The sequence below is a fragment of the Capsicum annuum genome, chromosome 12 (genome assembly GCF_002878395.1).
Source record: "Capsicum annuum cultivar UCD-10X-F1 chromosome 12, UCD10Xv1.1, whole genome shotgun sequence".
NCBI lineage: Eukaryota > Viridiplantae > Streptophyta > Magnoliopsida > Solanales > Solanaceae > Capsicum > Capsicum annuum.
Window position 1 is genome coordinate 9,530,643 of NC_061122.1, and position 15,983 is coordinate 9,546,625.

General features: G+C 35.1%; 2 protein-coding genes across 2 annotated transcripts; both read right to left on the reverse strand.

The window, feature by feature from the left end:
• Nucleotides 1–1,435: 1,435 nt before the first annotated feature.
• On the reverse strand, nucleotides 1,436–3,715 carry LOC107851711 (60S ribosomal protein L38). The gene is made up of 3 exons (XM_016696796.2): nucleotides 3,492–3,715; nucleotides 1,750–1,933; nucleotides 1,436–1,646 (listed from the first exon to the last, which is right to left on the reverse strand). Exons 1-3 carry the CDS (start codon nucleotides 3,492–3,494, stop codon nucleotides 1,624–1,626), a joined length of 210 nt encoding a protein of 69 aa, XP_016552282.1. The 5' UTR covers nucleotides 3,495–3,715; the 3' UTR covers nucleotides 1,436–1,623.
• Nucleotides 3,716–6,297: 2,582 nt separating this feature from the next.
• On the reverse strand, nucleotides 6,298–14,439 carry LOC107851315 (actin-related protein 7; the record flags this gene model as incomplete). The annotated part of the gene is given in 7 exon segments (XM_016696272.2): nucleotides 6,298–6,646; nucleotides 7,332–7,399; nucleotides 9,302–9,485; nucleotides 10,573–10,817; nucleotides 12,004–12,145; nucleotides 12,970–13,182; nucleotides 14,255–14,439. Coding segments are annotated over 7 exon segments (1,083 nt in total). The 3' UTR covers nucleotides 6,298–6,493.
• Nucleotides 14,440–15,983: the final 1,544 nt, after the last annotated feature.

Sequence of the window (15,983 nt, forward strand, 5' to 3'; positions counted from 1 at the left end):
AGTTCTCCTCGAATATGTTTGATATTCTCTTGAAGATCATCAACAAGAATAACCACCTCTTCGTATTTGTTCTCCAATTCGGAGAAAGACAACACATCTCTTTTTCTCTTTTCCATTTGCAAATCGTATTTTTTAGAAATCAAATCCGTCACATCTCTATAGAAACAATGATCATCAACACCAAGTCCATTCAACATGGTGAAAGCACCAACGGCAAAAGTAACCATATCATCCACATTTGTAGTTGTCCCAGAAGTGAGAGTAGACACCAACCAAGACCTGACATTGATGATCATATTCTTCGATTGTTCATTCATTTGGGGGTAAGATTTAGTATGCACTGTTTGTTTTAGTGCTTCCAGTCTTGATAAAGGATTAAGGTTTAGTTTACTTTCTCTTTGTTTTTCCTCTTCATCAGAAGGAACTTCCAAAGGTCTACTACTGGTTGATCCCCATGGTGGAGGAACTTGTATCGGAGCAATTGTGCTTGTCGGAGTATTTCCATCTGGTCCCCTTTTCTTGAATTTCCTGCTTCTCTTATTATGAACTTTGATAGTTGAAGATGAGCTAGCTAGTTGATGTCGAATAACTCGTCGAGCTAAGCTTGACCTTGTTGCTACCATGATTCTACTTATTTTTTCCAAAGACTTTTGGAAGTGAGGACCAAGAGTAGTGATTATTTCAAAAACCAGAAAGCATCTGTTCTAAATGGTGTGGTGGAGATAAACATATGCTGGCACATGTCTTGTGCTCTTTGTACAACTATTAGCACTGTTTTCATGCATGGGAAGTCCAACGTACAAGGGACAGTGAGAAATAATAGAAGTTAATAAAATGTTCCAAAGTCAAAAACAAAATATTTCATGTCTGTGTATCGTAAATTTTCGATGAGTTTATGCTGAGTTCCACGACGTTACCATCAGACTAACATATTTTCATTACTATGACATGGCTGCAAAAAGAGTTTGTTGTGTGCCTACAACTTTATAGCTCAAGCACTGCATCTGTACATTGAATGAACGCTACCTATTTTTGGTAAGTTGTTCATGTAATTCTCCTGTTGCAATTTTCTAGTGATTGTGGAAAATCCTGATTCTAGTCGATGGAAACTAAAGAGTTCATCCAAGTACGGCAAGCCTACAAGGACTTCGTAACTCAGTGATTGAGGTATTGTTTTGAAAGAATCCTATATAATTCTTGTTCAACAAGAGAGCATTCATTCTTTCAAGTATTACACACATTCTCAACTGTTATTAATATGATTCTCTTGTGCAGTGCAGGCGTTCATTGGAAACAACCTCTATACTCCACAAAGGTACGGTGTGGGACTACACCGGGTATGCTGTTGTAGTTGTAGAGTTGTAGTTAAAGATACTATTCCAGGAAAACTGAATTCAGGAAAAGTAACCAAATTTTGATATCCAAAACCCAAAACTTCTAGTCAACACCATTAGATTCAAAATAAAGTCAATGCTGACAACTGAGAAAGCAACACAATATTATCTAAAAATGAACAAAAATTTAGATATTAGACAGGACAAGCAAATGATAAAAGGAACACAAGTTCTTCGAGTTCTCCAGTATCTAATCAATCTAAGGGGGGAAACACAAACTCCTCCATATTCAAAGGTCTTGGACGCTCAAACCTACATACCAAAATATACAAACAATGAGATTCATGATTATCGACGATATTAAGAAACTATAGAGCAAAAATAAGCTAGCCAACTGGAAAATTGTAAAGCAAACCTGGAGGAAGTGACTGCTTCAACTTGTCAGCCTTCTCAAAGTCGGACACACAGAGTGTGTACAGGTACTTGGAGCAGCGAACCTTGAACTTAACCATATCCTTGTTCTTCTTGATCTTGACAGATCGTGCATCCTTCCTCCTTGCTGTTAGGAGGAAATCCTTGATCTCATGAATTTGCTTCGGCTGAAATCAAAAAAAGAGTTAAGAGTTAAACATTCACTCACTCGCACAAGGATTAAAAATGCATAAAGTAGTTCTAAGAACTCACATCTGCCTGCCAAATGAGTAAGAACTAATGTATGTAACACAAAGCAAGGAAAAAGAGAACACACAACTGCATACATCAATTTTTAAGCTATAATCTAACAGCAGTTTTCTTTACCAATACAGGCTGTATTAGCAACTGGAAGATAAGTCAGTTCATCAACATTCACCCCAACTGCTTAAGCATACATCAAGATTTTCTAACTATTGTACACATAAGAAGAGAATCAAGAGTCACCAACACTATGCTTGATGGGGAACAAAAATTTGAAACCTAAAGAAAACCAGTTTTTTTCTTAACTGAAGTAATTAATTCTGTTGCAGGCATCACATAGATGCATAATAGTTAAAAAAAAGTAAAGTAGCAAAAGGGTGAGGTCTCACTTACATTGCAAGTTAAGAGTCAGGAAGCTGACAAAGTTCAAAAAGGAATCAGGAAAATCTAGAGATTATAAAATCCAGTTACTTCAGTAGAAACTAAAAAAGGGCTAAAATCTTGGACTAAATACCACTTCAAGTACCACTAAAATAATCTATCTTCTCCACATCACGACGCCAATCCATCGAGAATCTTTTTTTTTTCATAATAGTAAAATCCAAGAGGGTCCCCCCCTTAGCCACTACAATACTATGCTTTTGGTCGCAACCCCATAACGAGCGCCTACTCACCCATCACCACCTAAAGCTGCCACTAGGACAAAGCTCTCCGGAATCTCAAGATCTTTCTTATTCACAGAAAAAGCATGGGCAAGCTCCACATCACAAACTCAAACCATAAGATTGTCTTTCTCCATAACCAGATAAACTAGGAGGGCCACAGGCTCACCATACATAACTCGATCGATAATGAATCTGCCCTTCTACCCCTTGCCACTTAGATAATATGCTTAGGTCAGGAAACCATAATGAACTAACCCACCCATCACCACCTAAGCTGCTTTTTTATAAGCGCGCACCTCAACTAAATCCACGAGATACCTGCCACCTCCCACCAGCAATATCAAGTAACTCTGTACACCAAGGCTAGGATACAGATATTTAAACTTGAGACCTCAGGTTCTCAACCCAATTCATCGACCACTAGGCCACACCGCTCTTAACACTACGACACAGCTCCAGAGACTCAAGATTAGCTTTTTATTCACAAAAGAATACTAATTTCAAAAGTAACTCCTTCCAAGATAATGCCATATACTTGTCATACACGAAAAACAACATAGAAAAGATACACCTTTAATCAAATGGAAACTTAATAGTTCATCGATTTCATCCCAAAAGCCTCAAAGATTTACCTCAAACAAGTCCACAATCCAAAAAAACAAAAATTATCAAACCCCATTTTACCCAATTCTACTACTTATTCAATAAATGCAAAACAACCTCATCAAAAATTAAAAATTCACAGTAAAAATAGTAACTATATAGTATATTTAACAATATAAACAAATAAAAATAAAAAAGAAAGACAAATACCCACCATGATTGGGTCTTCAAATTAGGGTTTTGTTGCTCTTCCTGCTGCTGCCGATGGAGAAGACAAATGGAAAAGAAGAGGCAATAATTTATATATAAATAGGATCCCTTAAAAAACCCTAATTCGTTTAATTTCCTGTTTTACCCCTGACCCGACCCGGGACCGGACCGGTACCGGCCCATTAAACAGGCCCGGCACGATAATCCACTTTCCTTATAGTCCTTACTAGCCGTTGGGTAACGGCCCAATAACGGATATATTTTACTTACCATTTTTATTAAATTACACTTTAGTCCCTAATCCCGACTCACTATAAATACTCATTAACTCATTTCATTTTTTTCACTTCTTTTAAATTGTTGCTGATATTATAAGATCAACAAGTAGTAAAATATTCATATCCGATACGCGTTTTGATACACTCGTTTTATCTCTTATTCTTTATTATTTTCAGTATTTTATAATTCTCGTGTTTGTTTTATTTTTTATTTGTATGATGTCGTCTAGTAAAGGTATGTTTCATAAGGGAGGGCGTAAGAATAAAGGTAAGACACCTAGCTCTGTTAATCAAAAACTTCCTCGTAAGTCTGAAGACGATTCTTCAGAAAATAGCGATGCATAAGTAGAACATTGTGCGCATAAAAATAATCATGAAAGTATATCGAGTGAGGAGAACGAAGAGTAGGAGGAAGAGTGTGACGTTTCTAGTGAGGAACAATTTATTGATGATTCGATTAATGAGAAATTACTTAGTAATAAAAAGAGAGGTAAAATAGAAATGGTAAAATCAGTTGGTAGTCAATATTTACGTTATGACTTTACTTCTTATAAAAATTTTACTATATATATTAATAGAATATACACTGATCCTTTTAATGGTATTCCTAGAGTTACTTGTAAAAATGATGTTCTCAATTTTTATTATATACAATATCAATGATATTTATGTTATTTATTTTCGAAACTTGATTGTAGAGTCTCTCTTACACTTGATATTGTTCGCAATGTTCGTAACTTAGATTATTTACTAGTTACATGTCATTGCATAGATAGTAATTGGGTAATGAAAAAACGTGTTAAGCTTGTCGTTTTATTGAAGATAAACATAATGGTCCTTTTATTGCTATATTTATTCATGATATTTTAATATTGTACGGTCTTAGAAATAAGATTATGTGTATTTGTTTTAGTAATGCTTTTAACGATACTAATTTTCATGAAAAATTAGAAATACAATCTGTACCACCTTTAAATGAAAATTTTCATATTAAATGTATATGTGATTTTTTGAATTTAGTTGTACATGAGATCATTGATTTTTTTAGTTCTTATATTACTAAAATTAGAGGGGCAATTTTATTTATTTTTCAAAATAATTCAAAAACAAGAATTGAAGAATTTAGGAAAAATTGTAGTAATATTTATAACCTTATTCCAAAAAAAAATACCTATAGATATTACTGCAATGTGGAATTCTTTATATGTTATGTTAAATGTTGCATATAAATATAGGGAGCCTATATCTGATACATATAAATAATTATACTGAAAATTCTGCTAATTTTTTAATTGATTCAGATTGGGATGTTGTTAAATATATTGTCAAGATTTTATCAAAATTTTATCACGCTGCTATAGAATTTTCTAGTAACTGTAATCCCACTGTTAGTAGTGTTTTAATTTTTATAGTTGACATTCCTTTTTTACTTTTAAAATCAAAATATAAGGATAATGAAATTTTAAAAGATGTTATTATTGCAATAAAGGAAAAAAATCAAAAAATATTTTATTCCTATGCCCACTATTTTTCAAATTGGTGCTGTATTAAATCCTGCTTTAATACAACATTTAGAAGAATTTACAAAATTATTTTATGAATTTTTAGAAATTGGTGAGGGAGAAAAACCAGATTTGGAAACTGCTAAATCTAGTTTATTTTCAAATAGACAAGCATTATATGATTATTATAAATCAATTAGTCCTAAACCTTCTAAAAAAACAAATCATATAGAAAGTTTAATAGATGATTTAATAAGCAAATCTCAAAATGAGTTTAATGAGTTAAATTTTTATTTAACGCAGTCTATGCACAGTAAAACTAGTATTTTGGAATGGTGGAAGGCAAAATCAACATGGTTTCCTATTGTTTCGAAAATGACTCGAGATGTGCTAAGTGTTCCAGTTGTATCAATCGTGGTGTTAGAATATGCTTTTAGTCGAGAAAAGATGCAGATTGGTGATGACAACAACCACTCGGTGTCTGGGCCAGGGTTGGAAGTGTTGGTATGTTTGAAAGATTGGATTAAAGCAGAGCGAAGAATTCAAGGCGTAGAAGAAAAGCAATTAGAAATGATGAATTTGAAGATGTTATAATAATGTTGACTGATCAAAAGGAGGAAAGGGATTATCAAGATTATTTAACTCCAATTAATCCTTCTTTACATTGACATCAAGGAGATGTCTAATTTTTTAAGGAACTTTTGATCATATTTTAGTGTATTTATTTTCGCAAGTTTAATGTTCAAAAATGAAAGTACCTACTTCCAATTTTGTATGAAAAATATTTTAAATTTCAAAGTTGTACATGAAATTTAAGACTAATGTTTGAAAGAAAAAAACAAATATTTGAGAGGGTATATAATGTACACATACCCATACCTTATGTGGGTAGAGAGGTATCGCGCCGAGAAACACTATCTTAGACTCAAGATTAAAATCCGAAATCTTTTTTTAAAGTTCCAAATTTGTGTGAGAAAAAACAAAATTCCGAGACCTTTCCAATGTTTGAAAGAAAAAAACCAACATCTGAGTGGTAGAAACACACCTAATGCATAAAGTTTTTCCCTTAAAAGTAGGAGTCAGTTGCCATGAATAAAGGGGTGAATTGAATTGATGATGTACAGGAGTGCAACTGCATTCTGAAACAAGAAGTGGATTGAACTACCATTCTAGGCAAGAGTACTACTACTACATTCGACTACAAATTCAAAAAGATTCAAATGTGTTTAAAAGCATTTTCGATGAACAACAGAAGGTCCACTCTCGTCGTAATCAGCCTTGGTTATGTGTTGGTTTTGAGGGAAGACAACTTTGGCAAGTATAGCACCACCAATCCATGCTGAATATGATGTCAACTTCTCTGGCATATATTCTGGAGGCTGTGTAACAAATGCAAAAAAGAATAAGTTAGTAACTTAAGTGGAGCATATATTCTGGGTATGTTGTTTTAATGTTCTGTTAAAAATGGTAGTACCTGATCCGGTTCAACTCCATTAAAGGAACTTAAAACAAAGTCTAACAAAGGAACACTGTATTTTCTCATGTTCTTAGCGTCTGCTCCATCTAATTTAAGAATTTTATCTACCGCCAACTACCATCCTTCTTCATATCATCAACTAAATGGACTGTCTTGGAGTTTTTAAGTTGTTCAAACGTGAATCCATTTTGGCCCTGAGGTTTGCTCAAATGGCAAAGGTTCAGAGATTTGTGTCTAGGTTACAAGTTCGAGCCTTGAGCTAAGCGCACTAAGTCTAGTAATTAAATGGAGCAGGGAAGAGGAGTGGTCTCATCAGAACCGAGTTTCAAAGGCTGCAGTTGGCCCAAAGGATTGGCTCCAGGAGAATTTATCGATCATTCAAAAATAGTTGAATCCATTTCCCTCTCTTAAGTTGGAGTTTTCGAAATAACTTGGGCTGACAATCCTAAAGTTTTCCATAATGGAATGCATTTATGATGGAAAGATAAAAGCGGTATGGTATTGTGACGAGGAGGAAAAATAAGATTGATATGGCCAAGAGGCAAAAAGAACCTAAGCTGCCCACCAAGGAATAACAAGAAATATACCTTTACTAGCGAAGGACGTACTGCTGATGAGCAAAGGGTAGCTTCCCTCTGAAACCGTTCCTCAAACCCTGCGCAACCATGAGATACACAAAGTTAGCAGCTATTTCAGTAGTTCCCTGCAATATAAGGAAATGTAGAGTTCCAATCAAAAAAAGGCATGATACAAGTTCAATTTTTCTTTATAATGGTAACAGTATATTCATCCGCACAAAAGCTATGCTGGTGGCCAAATTTACAAAATATCAGAGTGTTTTCTATAGCTATGCTGGTAGCCAAATTTACAAAATAACAGAGAGTTTTCTATCCTTTTCTACTTACAAGTACTCTAAGAATTGTAATATTGACTGTTTCAACTGCAAAAAGTTCTTTACACCACAAATGAAAAGGCACCTAGCATATCTTTCTCTCCAGACTCCACCATATACAAGTTTAAATCACATGTATGTTAGCCTGCAAGACCGAAGGAACACCAAAATCTAGACTTAACAAATGGCCAATGCAAACTTCAAAGAAAGGATGCAGTTCGAGCATGTCCAATCCACCTGCACCAACTAACTGAGTGAGGCTCTCTCGATTCACTCCCCTCTTCACTTGACACTCATTCGAGATATATGTTAGCACATATAGTGATGGGGAGGAAGGACGAATTTTACTTCTCTTCAATGTGATACTCCGAACTGATCTACCTTCCTACCTCAAGTTATTATTATTGTTGTTGTTGTTACCGATAAAAGTACAACTACAAGAAGTAGCTATGTTATTTACTATTTTGTCAATACCAACTCTTTTAAATTCGTTAATTACTGTAGTGTCTGGACAACCGTGCGCTCCTCAACTGATCGAACGAGCAGTCTTTCACAGACCAAAAAGCACAAGTGTTCATGCAAACCCATCCACTGACACCGAGGCTGAAGCAGAAAGGTTCATAATGAGTATTGGAGCTGGATCCCAACCGGGATATTTCCAAGTAATTACTCCTATGCCTCAATCACTTAGCCATCCCTTTTGGAACTTACCAATGCCTCATCAACAAGTCAATCAGCTTTTCCTATTTATCATTTGGACCATTTTAATGTGCAAGCTAAAAGAGATTAGTGTCCTGGAACTTGGAAGAAATACTGCCAATTAAACAGAGAAATGGCCCCTCTGATCAACAGCACACTATTAATTTTGTTTTGTCATCATGATGTTGACATTGGTTGAAACATTACAGGAATAGCCAAACTTCCTACTTAGGAGAAGAGGACGGGGAGACTCTTCCTCTATGCTTCACTCTGTACTTGTCAAACAGTCGCTACAGCCATCAAACATATGAAGCACAATCCAATTCCATGAAGAAAGTAATCAAGGACATTCTCTTAAGGAGAAGATATAGTTTGTGGTAGCAATTATTGCTTCTGACTGCTACTTATGGTCTAATAGCTAAAAATCGGCTCACTGGACCTCTTCAAGTCTCCCAAGGGTTAGCCATTGGAGACATCAGTAAGGATGACGGGAATAGTGGAAATACATTCACTATAGCCGTCCATGAGATCTTCTATAGTACGATTTTCTGATAAGATTGTCATAGCTAGCTGCTTAAGCAATTGATGGGAAAATGCATAACATCAAAACAAGCATAAAGAATGATGTTGGATAACCTACATAAAAGAAGGCTAGGGCATTGACGAATTTGAGGATGAGGCAAGGTCTGGAGAGGAAAAGAAAAGCAAGACGATCTCAAATATGTCCAGTACATAAATATTGAAAACTTACCAACAACAGAACATAAAAAGGAATATTACACTTCCCAGTTGCATTAATTTGAGCAAGAAAAGGACTGTATACGTCCGATAAAATTAGCTACTTGAGATAAAACCAACAAAACAAGGAAAATGTTAAAAGTTCTAGAAACAAAACAGACAGAGAAATACAGAAAAATCTGAGCATTCAGCAGTCACATTCAACTAAACAAAGAGACAAACACTGACCGGTTATAGTAGCAGTGCCACCACAAAGTACAGTGTTCTCTAGCAGCTGGCGGTGATTTTCAGATGACACAGATGAAATACTATGAACAAGCTGTTCAACTATTCCATGAGTATCGTTACCCAATATAGATGGTTGAAACAAGGCCTCTCCAACAGTGTATCTTTCTTTTCCAATTGTGATTACCTAAAATACAAAAAAATGAAATGAGATCCATTGGAGCATTGACTGATCTACCGCAAGATAAGGAAGGCAGAACGACAACAAAAGCAAGCCGGCGAGAGAAAATTTTATCAAAATCAGTAAACTGGATTACACAATGATCCCAAATACAAATACCTCACTCCTGTTAATGTCTAGAGTTTAGTAGACAGCAAAAAGCTTAGCCTTTAGTTCCTTCCCCTAACATATTCAGTTAGTTCTCTGGTATTCAAGGATCATCACTCACATTAATGGTAAGACCCCATTTTCTCAATCGTTACTAACTTTCTCATCTAGGCTTTACTGGTTCCTTCAATTCCCTTTGATACTGAAAATGATTTGCATATGACAGCAATCCTGGAATCCTAACTGAATAACCTATGGTATATTCCATGGTGAAAAAAAAGGGCAGCCCGGTGACTAAAGCTCCCACTATGTGTGGGGTTGGGGAAAGGGCCAGACCATAGGGAGAAGCAGAAAAATATCCAAGAGTGTGTTTGGATTGGCTTTTAAAAAGTAGCTTACAAGCTAAAAGCCAAAAGCCGAAAGTTGGGACCCAACTTATGGCTTTTGGCTTATTTTTACACTTTTTTGGCCTAAAAGTGAGTGCTTAAAAGCACTTTTTAACTTTCCCAAACACCACCAAATCTAAGAAAGTGCTTAAAAGTCAAAAGAACTTAAGAATAAGCCTATCCAAACACCCTCTAACACCATTCCTTGTAATTCAGTCTTCACTCTTCAATACCATAACCGAAAAACATCAATCTTACCAATTTTAAAACCAGATCAGTCTTCAACCCATAATGGGCCACCAACGAAGTTCCAAATGAAGGTTTTGAACCCCTTTGCTAGAACAAAACAATCGAGACGAAAAGCAGTAATTCTAATGGACAAACTTGTTCTAGAAAAGCAACGGTAAAGAGATCATCTACACCACAATATTTCTTTCAGCAGTAAAAGTAATGTTTAACTTAAGAACCTAGAGGAAGTTCTAGAATTAGAGATGTATAATACAATGAATTGGTTTCTACTTTGTTGGTGCGTTATAAGATGAACAGTAGTGCACACAAACCTGGCCATCAGGCAGAGTATGTGTCTCTTCCATGCATGATTGTTGAAGCTTCTCATAGGCAATATCATCATCAGCACAGCATGCATACTGCTCTTTCAATTTTTCAACATCAGAAATATTGAGTTTCACCGTGGGATTTGATTTACTAAGCTCATCTGCTAGTAGCTTTGTCAAATCCAAACCCCCAACTTCCAACCTTCTTGATGCTATGTGCTGAACTGCACCCTCAATGACAGGTGCAATATCTAAAAGGTCATAAAAAAGACAGCCGGAAGAAATCTGATAAATCAACACCGATGGGAGAAAAAACAAGGAAAAGTAAAGAAAACATTTCTAAAACAGAATACAAACAGTTCAACTTTTAGAAGTAAAGAAGCACACACAAAGAAGTTGAAAATTCGTTATAGGCTATGAGTTTCTAAAATCCTCCTTGTTGAAGCCCAATTCCTACTTTTTAAGATGCAACAAGATGATTAAAAAGTATTCAAGGTCACTGAGAATTTTCGTGTTCTAGATAGATGTGCTGTCCACCGGGTGTCAAGTGTGCACACACTCTACTCTTAAATATATGTCGAGAAAAGAATTATGGGGCTGCAGTGGTGAACTTGGCCAAAGAGGGTGGAAACATGAGGTGAACATGTGCACTGAAAAGGAAGAAAGGAGGTATCACCTCATTTTGTCCTGAAGACAACTGGTTAGCTGTTTTTCTCAATATTTTACTTGTGCACATCTAATCGGCTAGAGTTTAAATCAGGCTTTTATAACTATTTATCTCTTTATTTACACTCTTCTTGTGGATATGCTTCTCATAAATGGAGATTGCACCTACCCATGTGCTCCCTAACACCTCTAAGCAAAGTGATAAACCATCCCAGGTACTAGTTCTTTGAGAAAATTACCTCAGTCAGGGACAGCAGTTACTTGAAACCTTTCATGAGATACCCTTCTCTTTTTCCATAGCTCATATTTAAGGTTAGTGTAGTCACTGCTTTTTGTGGATGCATATGTGGTGCCATCCCTAAGTGATATGGCTGAAGCAAGGTTGAAGCGGCCCATTTGTGCATTTTTCAACCATAAATCAGCGTTAACTGTAATAGGTACAGCTCAAAAAGGCTCAACTATAAATAGACAAAAGATACACAGAATATTGAGGGGCATATCAACCCTAGCCATCACAAGCTGGATACCCTGACCCTTTGCTCGAAACTAATAGAACCAACAGTACTGCTATTATTAAGTTTTTACAACCAATACTGCCATCAAAACCACATTCTCATAAGTAGAAACAGAAATGTAGGCAGACAATATTGCTACCTAATGACAACATAAGTAGGCTGAATCTGATAATGGAAGACTAAGTGACAGAGAAAGCAAAGAATCTTCAAATACACAGATGTCGAAGGATGATAAGTTTTAGGGTAATGCAGATACCAATTTTCCCATGACCAACATCAACAGTGCAGCCAGATATGCGTCCAACAGCATAAAGCGACAATACTGCCTGCTCAGAGGCATAAAACCCCGAGATGTTAAATGTTTCAAACATCAATTGCACCAATTGTTCCCTGATTGCCTGTTAACACAAAGCCAGTGTTATACATTAAATTACATTTCCATACCAATACACACTAAAGACACTAACTTGATGTCGCAGTTAAAAACAATAAGCCAAATCTAGCATCCAGCACTAATGACTTACTACTTTCTCCATATCACAAGACTTCTCTTTTACATCATAGACCAAGCCAATTACTACTCCCTGAAGGCCTTGTTTAAGCTCATACTTAGATATTCCTAATTATAGAAAACAATGCCACCAAGCTATGTTGCTCGGACTCTCCAAAAAGGTTGCCGCACCTGTGTCAGATTCTCCAAAAATGCACTACTTTTGGAGTATCGGATACGCACCTGTGGACGTTTTGAAGAGTCCAAGCAACATAGCCACCAAGAACATATTCTCTTAATTGCTATTCCTTTTTTATTTTAATATTGATGGTTTTTGGACCAGCTTGTGTGCATCCCAACTAATCCACCAGCAGTCTGTCCTGCCCACAAGCACAGGTTGCCAAGGTAATATTAATCATGCCCACCAACCTGGAGTAAAACAAGGATTTGAAACTGGGATTTCAAGTCTCTCTCAGTTATTATTTCTTAGCAAAAAAGTTTAGCTTTTCAAGCTGGCATTACAGTTCATCCAAAATGCAATTCTTTAATCATTTTCTTGTCACGTGCATCACTAACTAAAGTAGTTTTTACTAAGAAACTGATCCCCTTTCTAGCAGTTGCATACTCAAAAAACCATTCACTAATTTCTAAGGAAATTTGGTTATTAGCCCCCAAAAAATAAATAAATTACAGAAATTCAGAAAAAGTTTTTAAGGAAAATCAACAGCTCACCTTGGGAGTGCAGAGTGGGTCGGTGAATAGAATTTGACCTTCATTTCCAATTTCCCAACCAAGGCCAGAATAAAGAACATGATGCAACAGGTCTTCCATAGCATCCCAATCTTTGATGAAACCTCTTTCGATGGGATCTACAGTCACCTCCTCCTCCTCAAACGCAGAACCTTCATCATCTTCAGGAATCCGTTTCATTTGGGTTGGTATTACCTAAGCCATAAATTTCCATAGTTACAAAAAGCATTAACTATACCATTAACATCTTAAAACCCCAAAAAGTTACTATAAAATGGGGCAAAATAACAAGTAAATAGAAGAAAGTTCCAATCTTGAACCTCTTTCTTATGGGGTTTTCTTGTACTTCATTCCCAAAGTTACAAAAAGCATTAACTACATCATCACCATCTTAAAACCCAAGAAAAAATCACACAAAATTGGGGCAAAACTAACAAGTAAATAGCAGAAAGTTCCAATCTTGAAGCTCATGTCTTATGGGGTCTTCTTGAACTTTGGATATCTACTACCAAATCAAGAAAAGAGTAACAGATGCAGTATAACCATTATAAAATCCGAAAGATTCACACAATACAACACCAACAACAACAACAACATACGCAGTGCATTTCCACAAAGTGGGGTCTGGGGAGGGTAAAGTGTACGCAGTCCATGCCACAACCTCAAATGAAGTAGAGAAGTTGTTTCCGATAGACCACCGGCTCAAGACAGATAACAGTATAAGCAAACAAACAAACAAAAACCTAAAAGCACACAACAAAGTAACAGGTACATAAAAAACGGCAGTCCGGTGCACTAAAGCTCCTGCTATGTGCGTGGTCCGGCCAAATGGCAGAAAGTTCCAATCTTGAAGCTCATTTCTTATGAGGTTTTCTTTTACTTTTGACTATATACTACCAAATCAAGAAACAGATACAATATTATTTAAAAAATTCACATAAAATTGGTGCAAAATAGCAAATAAATAGCAAAAAGCTCAGCTCTTTTCTTAATGGGCTTTCTTGTACTTTGTCTATATACAACTAAATCAAGGAAACAGTAACCCAAAAAAAGTTGCACACAAATTTGAGGCAAAATAGCAAGTAAATAGCAAAAAGTTCAGCTCATTTCTTATACTTTACCAATATACAACCAAAATCAAGAAAATAACAACAAATAGAGTATTATTACCACTACAAAACTCCAAAATTTCACACAAATAGAGGTAAAATAACAAGAAAAATCCAAAATTGAAGCTCATTTATTTGTGGCGTTTCTTAATTGATACCATAGAAGGAGTTTGATCTGGAACAGCAAAACCAGCTTTGAGTAATTTAGAACCAGCGTCTACTACTACTGCCTCCATTCTTGAAAGGCTCTCACAAAATTTTTGAGAAATTTGAATTTGCCACTTTTCTTCTTTACTCTTCCTTATACTCTTGGTTTTTATTTATTTTCTTCTTCTTCTTTTTTCTTTTTTTGTTTTTCTAGGTACAAAAATTGTGTTTAATATGATAGAACTATTTCTTTTGAAGTTTATGTTAAAAGATACCTGTCATTATTGATTTGACATACCCACTTTGTGTTATACTTAATAATTTAATATTTTCGAAAAAATATATTAAGTGAAAAATATAGTTAACCAATAAGGATTAGATATATTATCCCTGATTGTCCAAATTGAACAAATATTATAGGTCATATATTTTAGCAAAATGGACAGATAAAATAAACAGGAGTAGAAAACATTTAGACATCAAGATGTAGCAACTACAAAGCGCGATTCGGATTAGTCGGAGCTTTAATGCGGACACTGGATATCAGATAGAAACAAAAAAAAAAATTGTTTTGAGTGATTATAAGCTATTGTATTTTATTGTTATTTTTAAGTGTTTATTTTGATTGTTACTTAAATTTTATTATATTAATTAACGAGGGTGTATCTTGTATGAAGGAACTAGAGGAGCATGGTCCATGTCAGCACGGGCCTAATATTAAAATATTTTAATTAAGGGAAAGGATAAATATGACCTCTCAATCAAACAAATTTCTCCAAAAATGACCTGAGAATTGTAATTCCACAAATTAGTCATTTCGACTCTTTTTTTAATATATCAATTCATTGACAATTGCCACAGGTTGGGAGTGGGAGAATGAATTTTTGTCGACGTCTGTGTCCTTGTACTGTATATGGAATACTGCCACCGAGATTTTTCCACTCGTGCATAATGATGTTTGATCCTCTTGTTAATGAACAATAATATATTTTAATTAGAGGAAAGGACAAATATAACCTCTCAATCAAACAAATTCCTCCAAAAATGACCAGAGAATTGTAATTCCACGAATTAGCCATTTCGGCTCTTTTTTTAATATGTCAATTCATTGACAATTGCCAAAGGTTGGGAGTGGGAGAATGAATTTTCGTCGAGGTCTGTGTCTTGGTACTGTATATGGAATACTGCCACCGATATTTTTCCATTCGTGCATAATGAAGTTTGATCCTCTTGTTAATGAACAATAATATATTTTTTATTAGTCCTATTATTTTTTTGTATAATTTGTATGTAATAAATATAGGCAAAATAACTTTCTGGACCCCTCTACTATGTCAGTTTTTTAAGTTGGACACTTCTACTTACATGTTAATCATCTGGACCCTTGAACCCATAAAAAAACAACGTTTCGCATCCTTTGACCGTTGACCTTGCACATAAGCAAGGTCATAGTGACTAGGACAAAGAGAGTGTAACCACTCACCTAGGGGTGCGAGTAGGGTCAATTTTTGATCAATTTTACATTAAAATAATAAAAATAATATTAAAATTTAAAAAAAAAAGATTAAAAAAGATCCTTTTTTTTTCCTTCATCTTTTTAAAATATTTTTAAAATTTTAAAAATGATTTTAAAATATTTTTAAAAATTAAAAAAAAATTAAAATTTTTTCAAATTTTATAAAAAAAAGAAATTAAAATTTTGCCCAAAATTTAAAAAGGATCACTTCCCCCCCCTCTTTT

Excerpts from the sequence above, each read along its gene's own strand:
- LOC107851711 (XM_016696796.2), bottom strand. Across the intron at positions 1,647-1,749 it reads GAAGCAGTCACTTCCTCCAG|GTTTGAGCGTCCAAGACCTT; the intron begins GTTTGCTTTACA and ends TTTGGTATGTAG.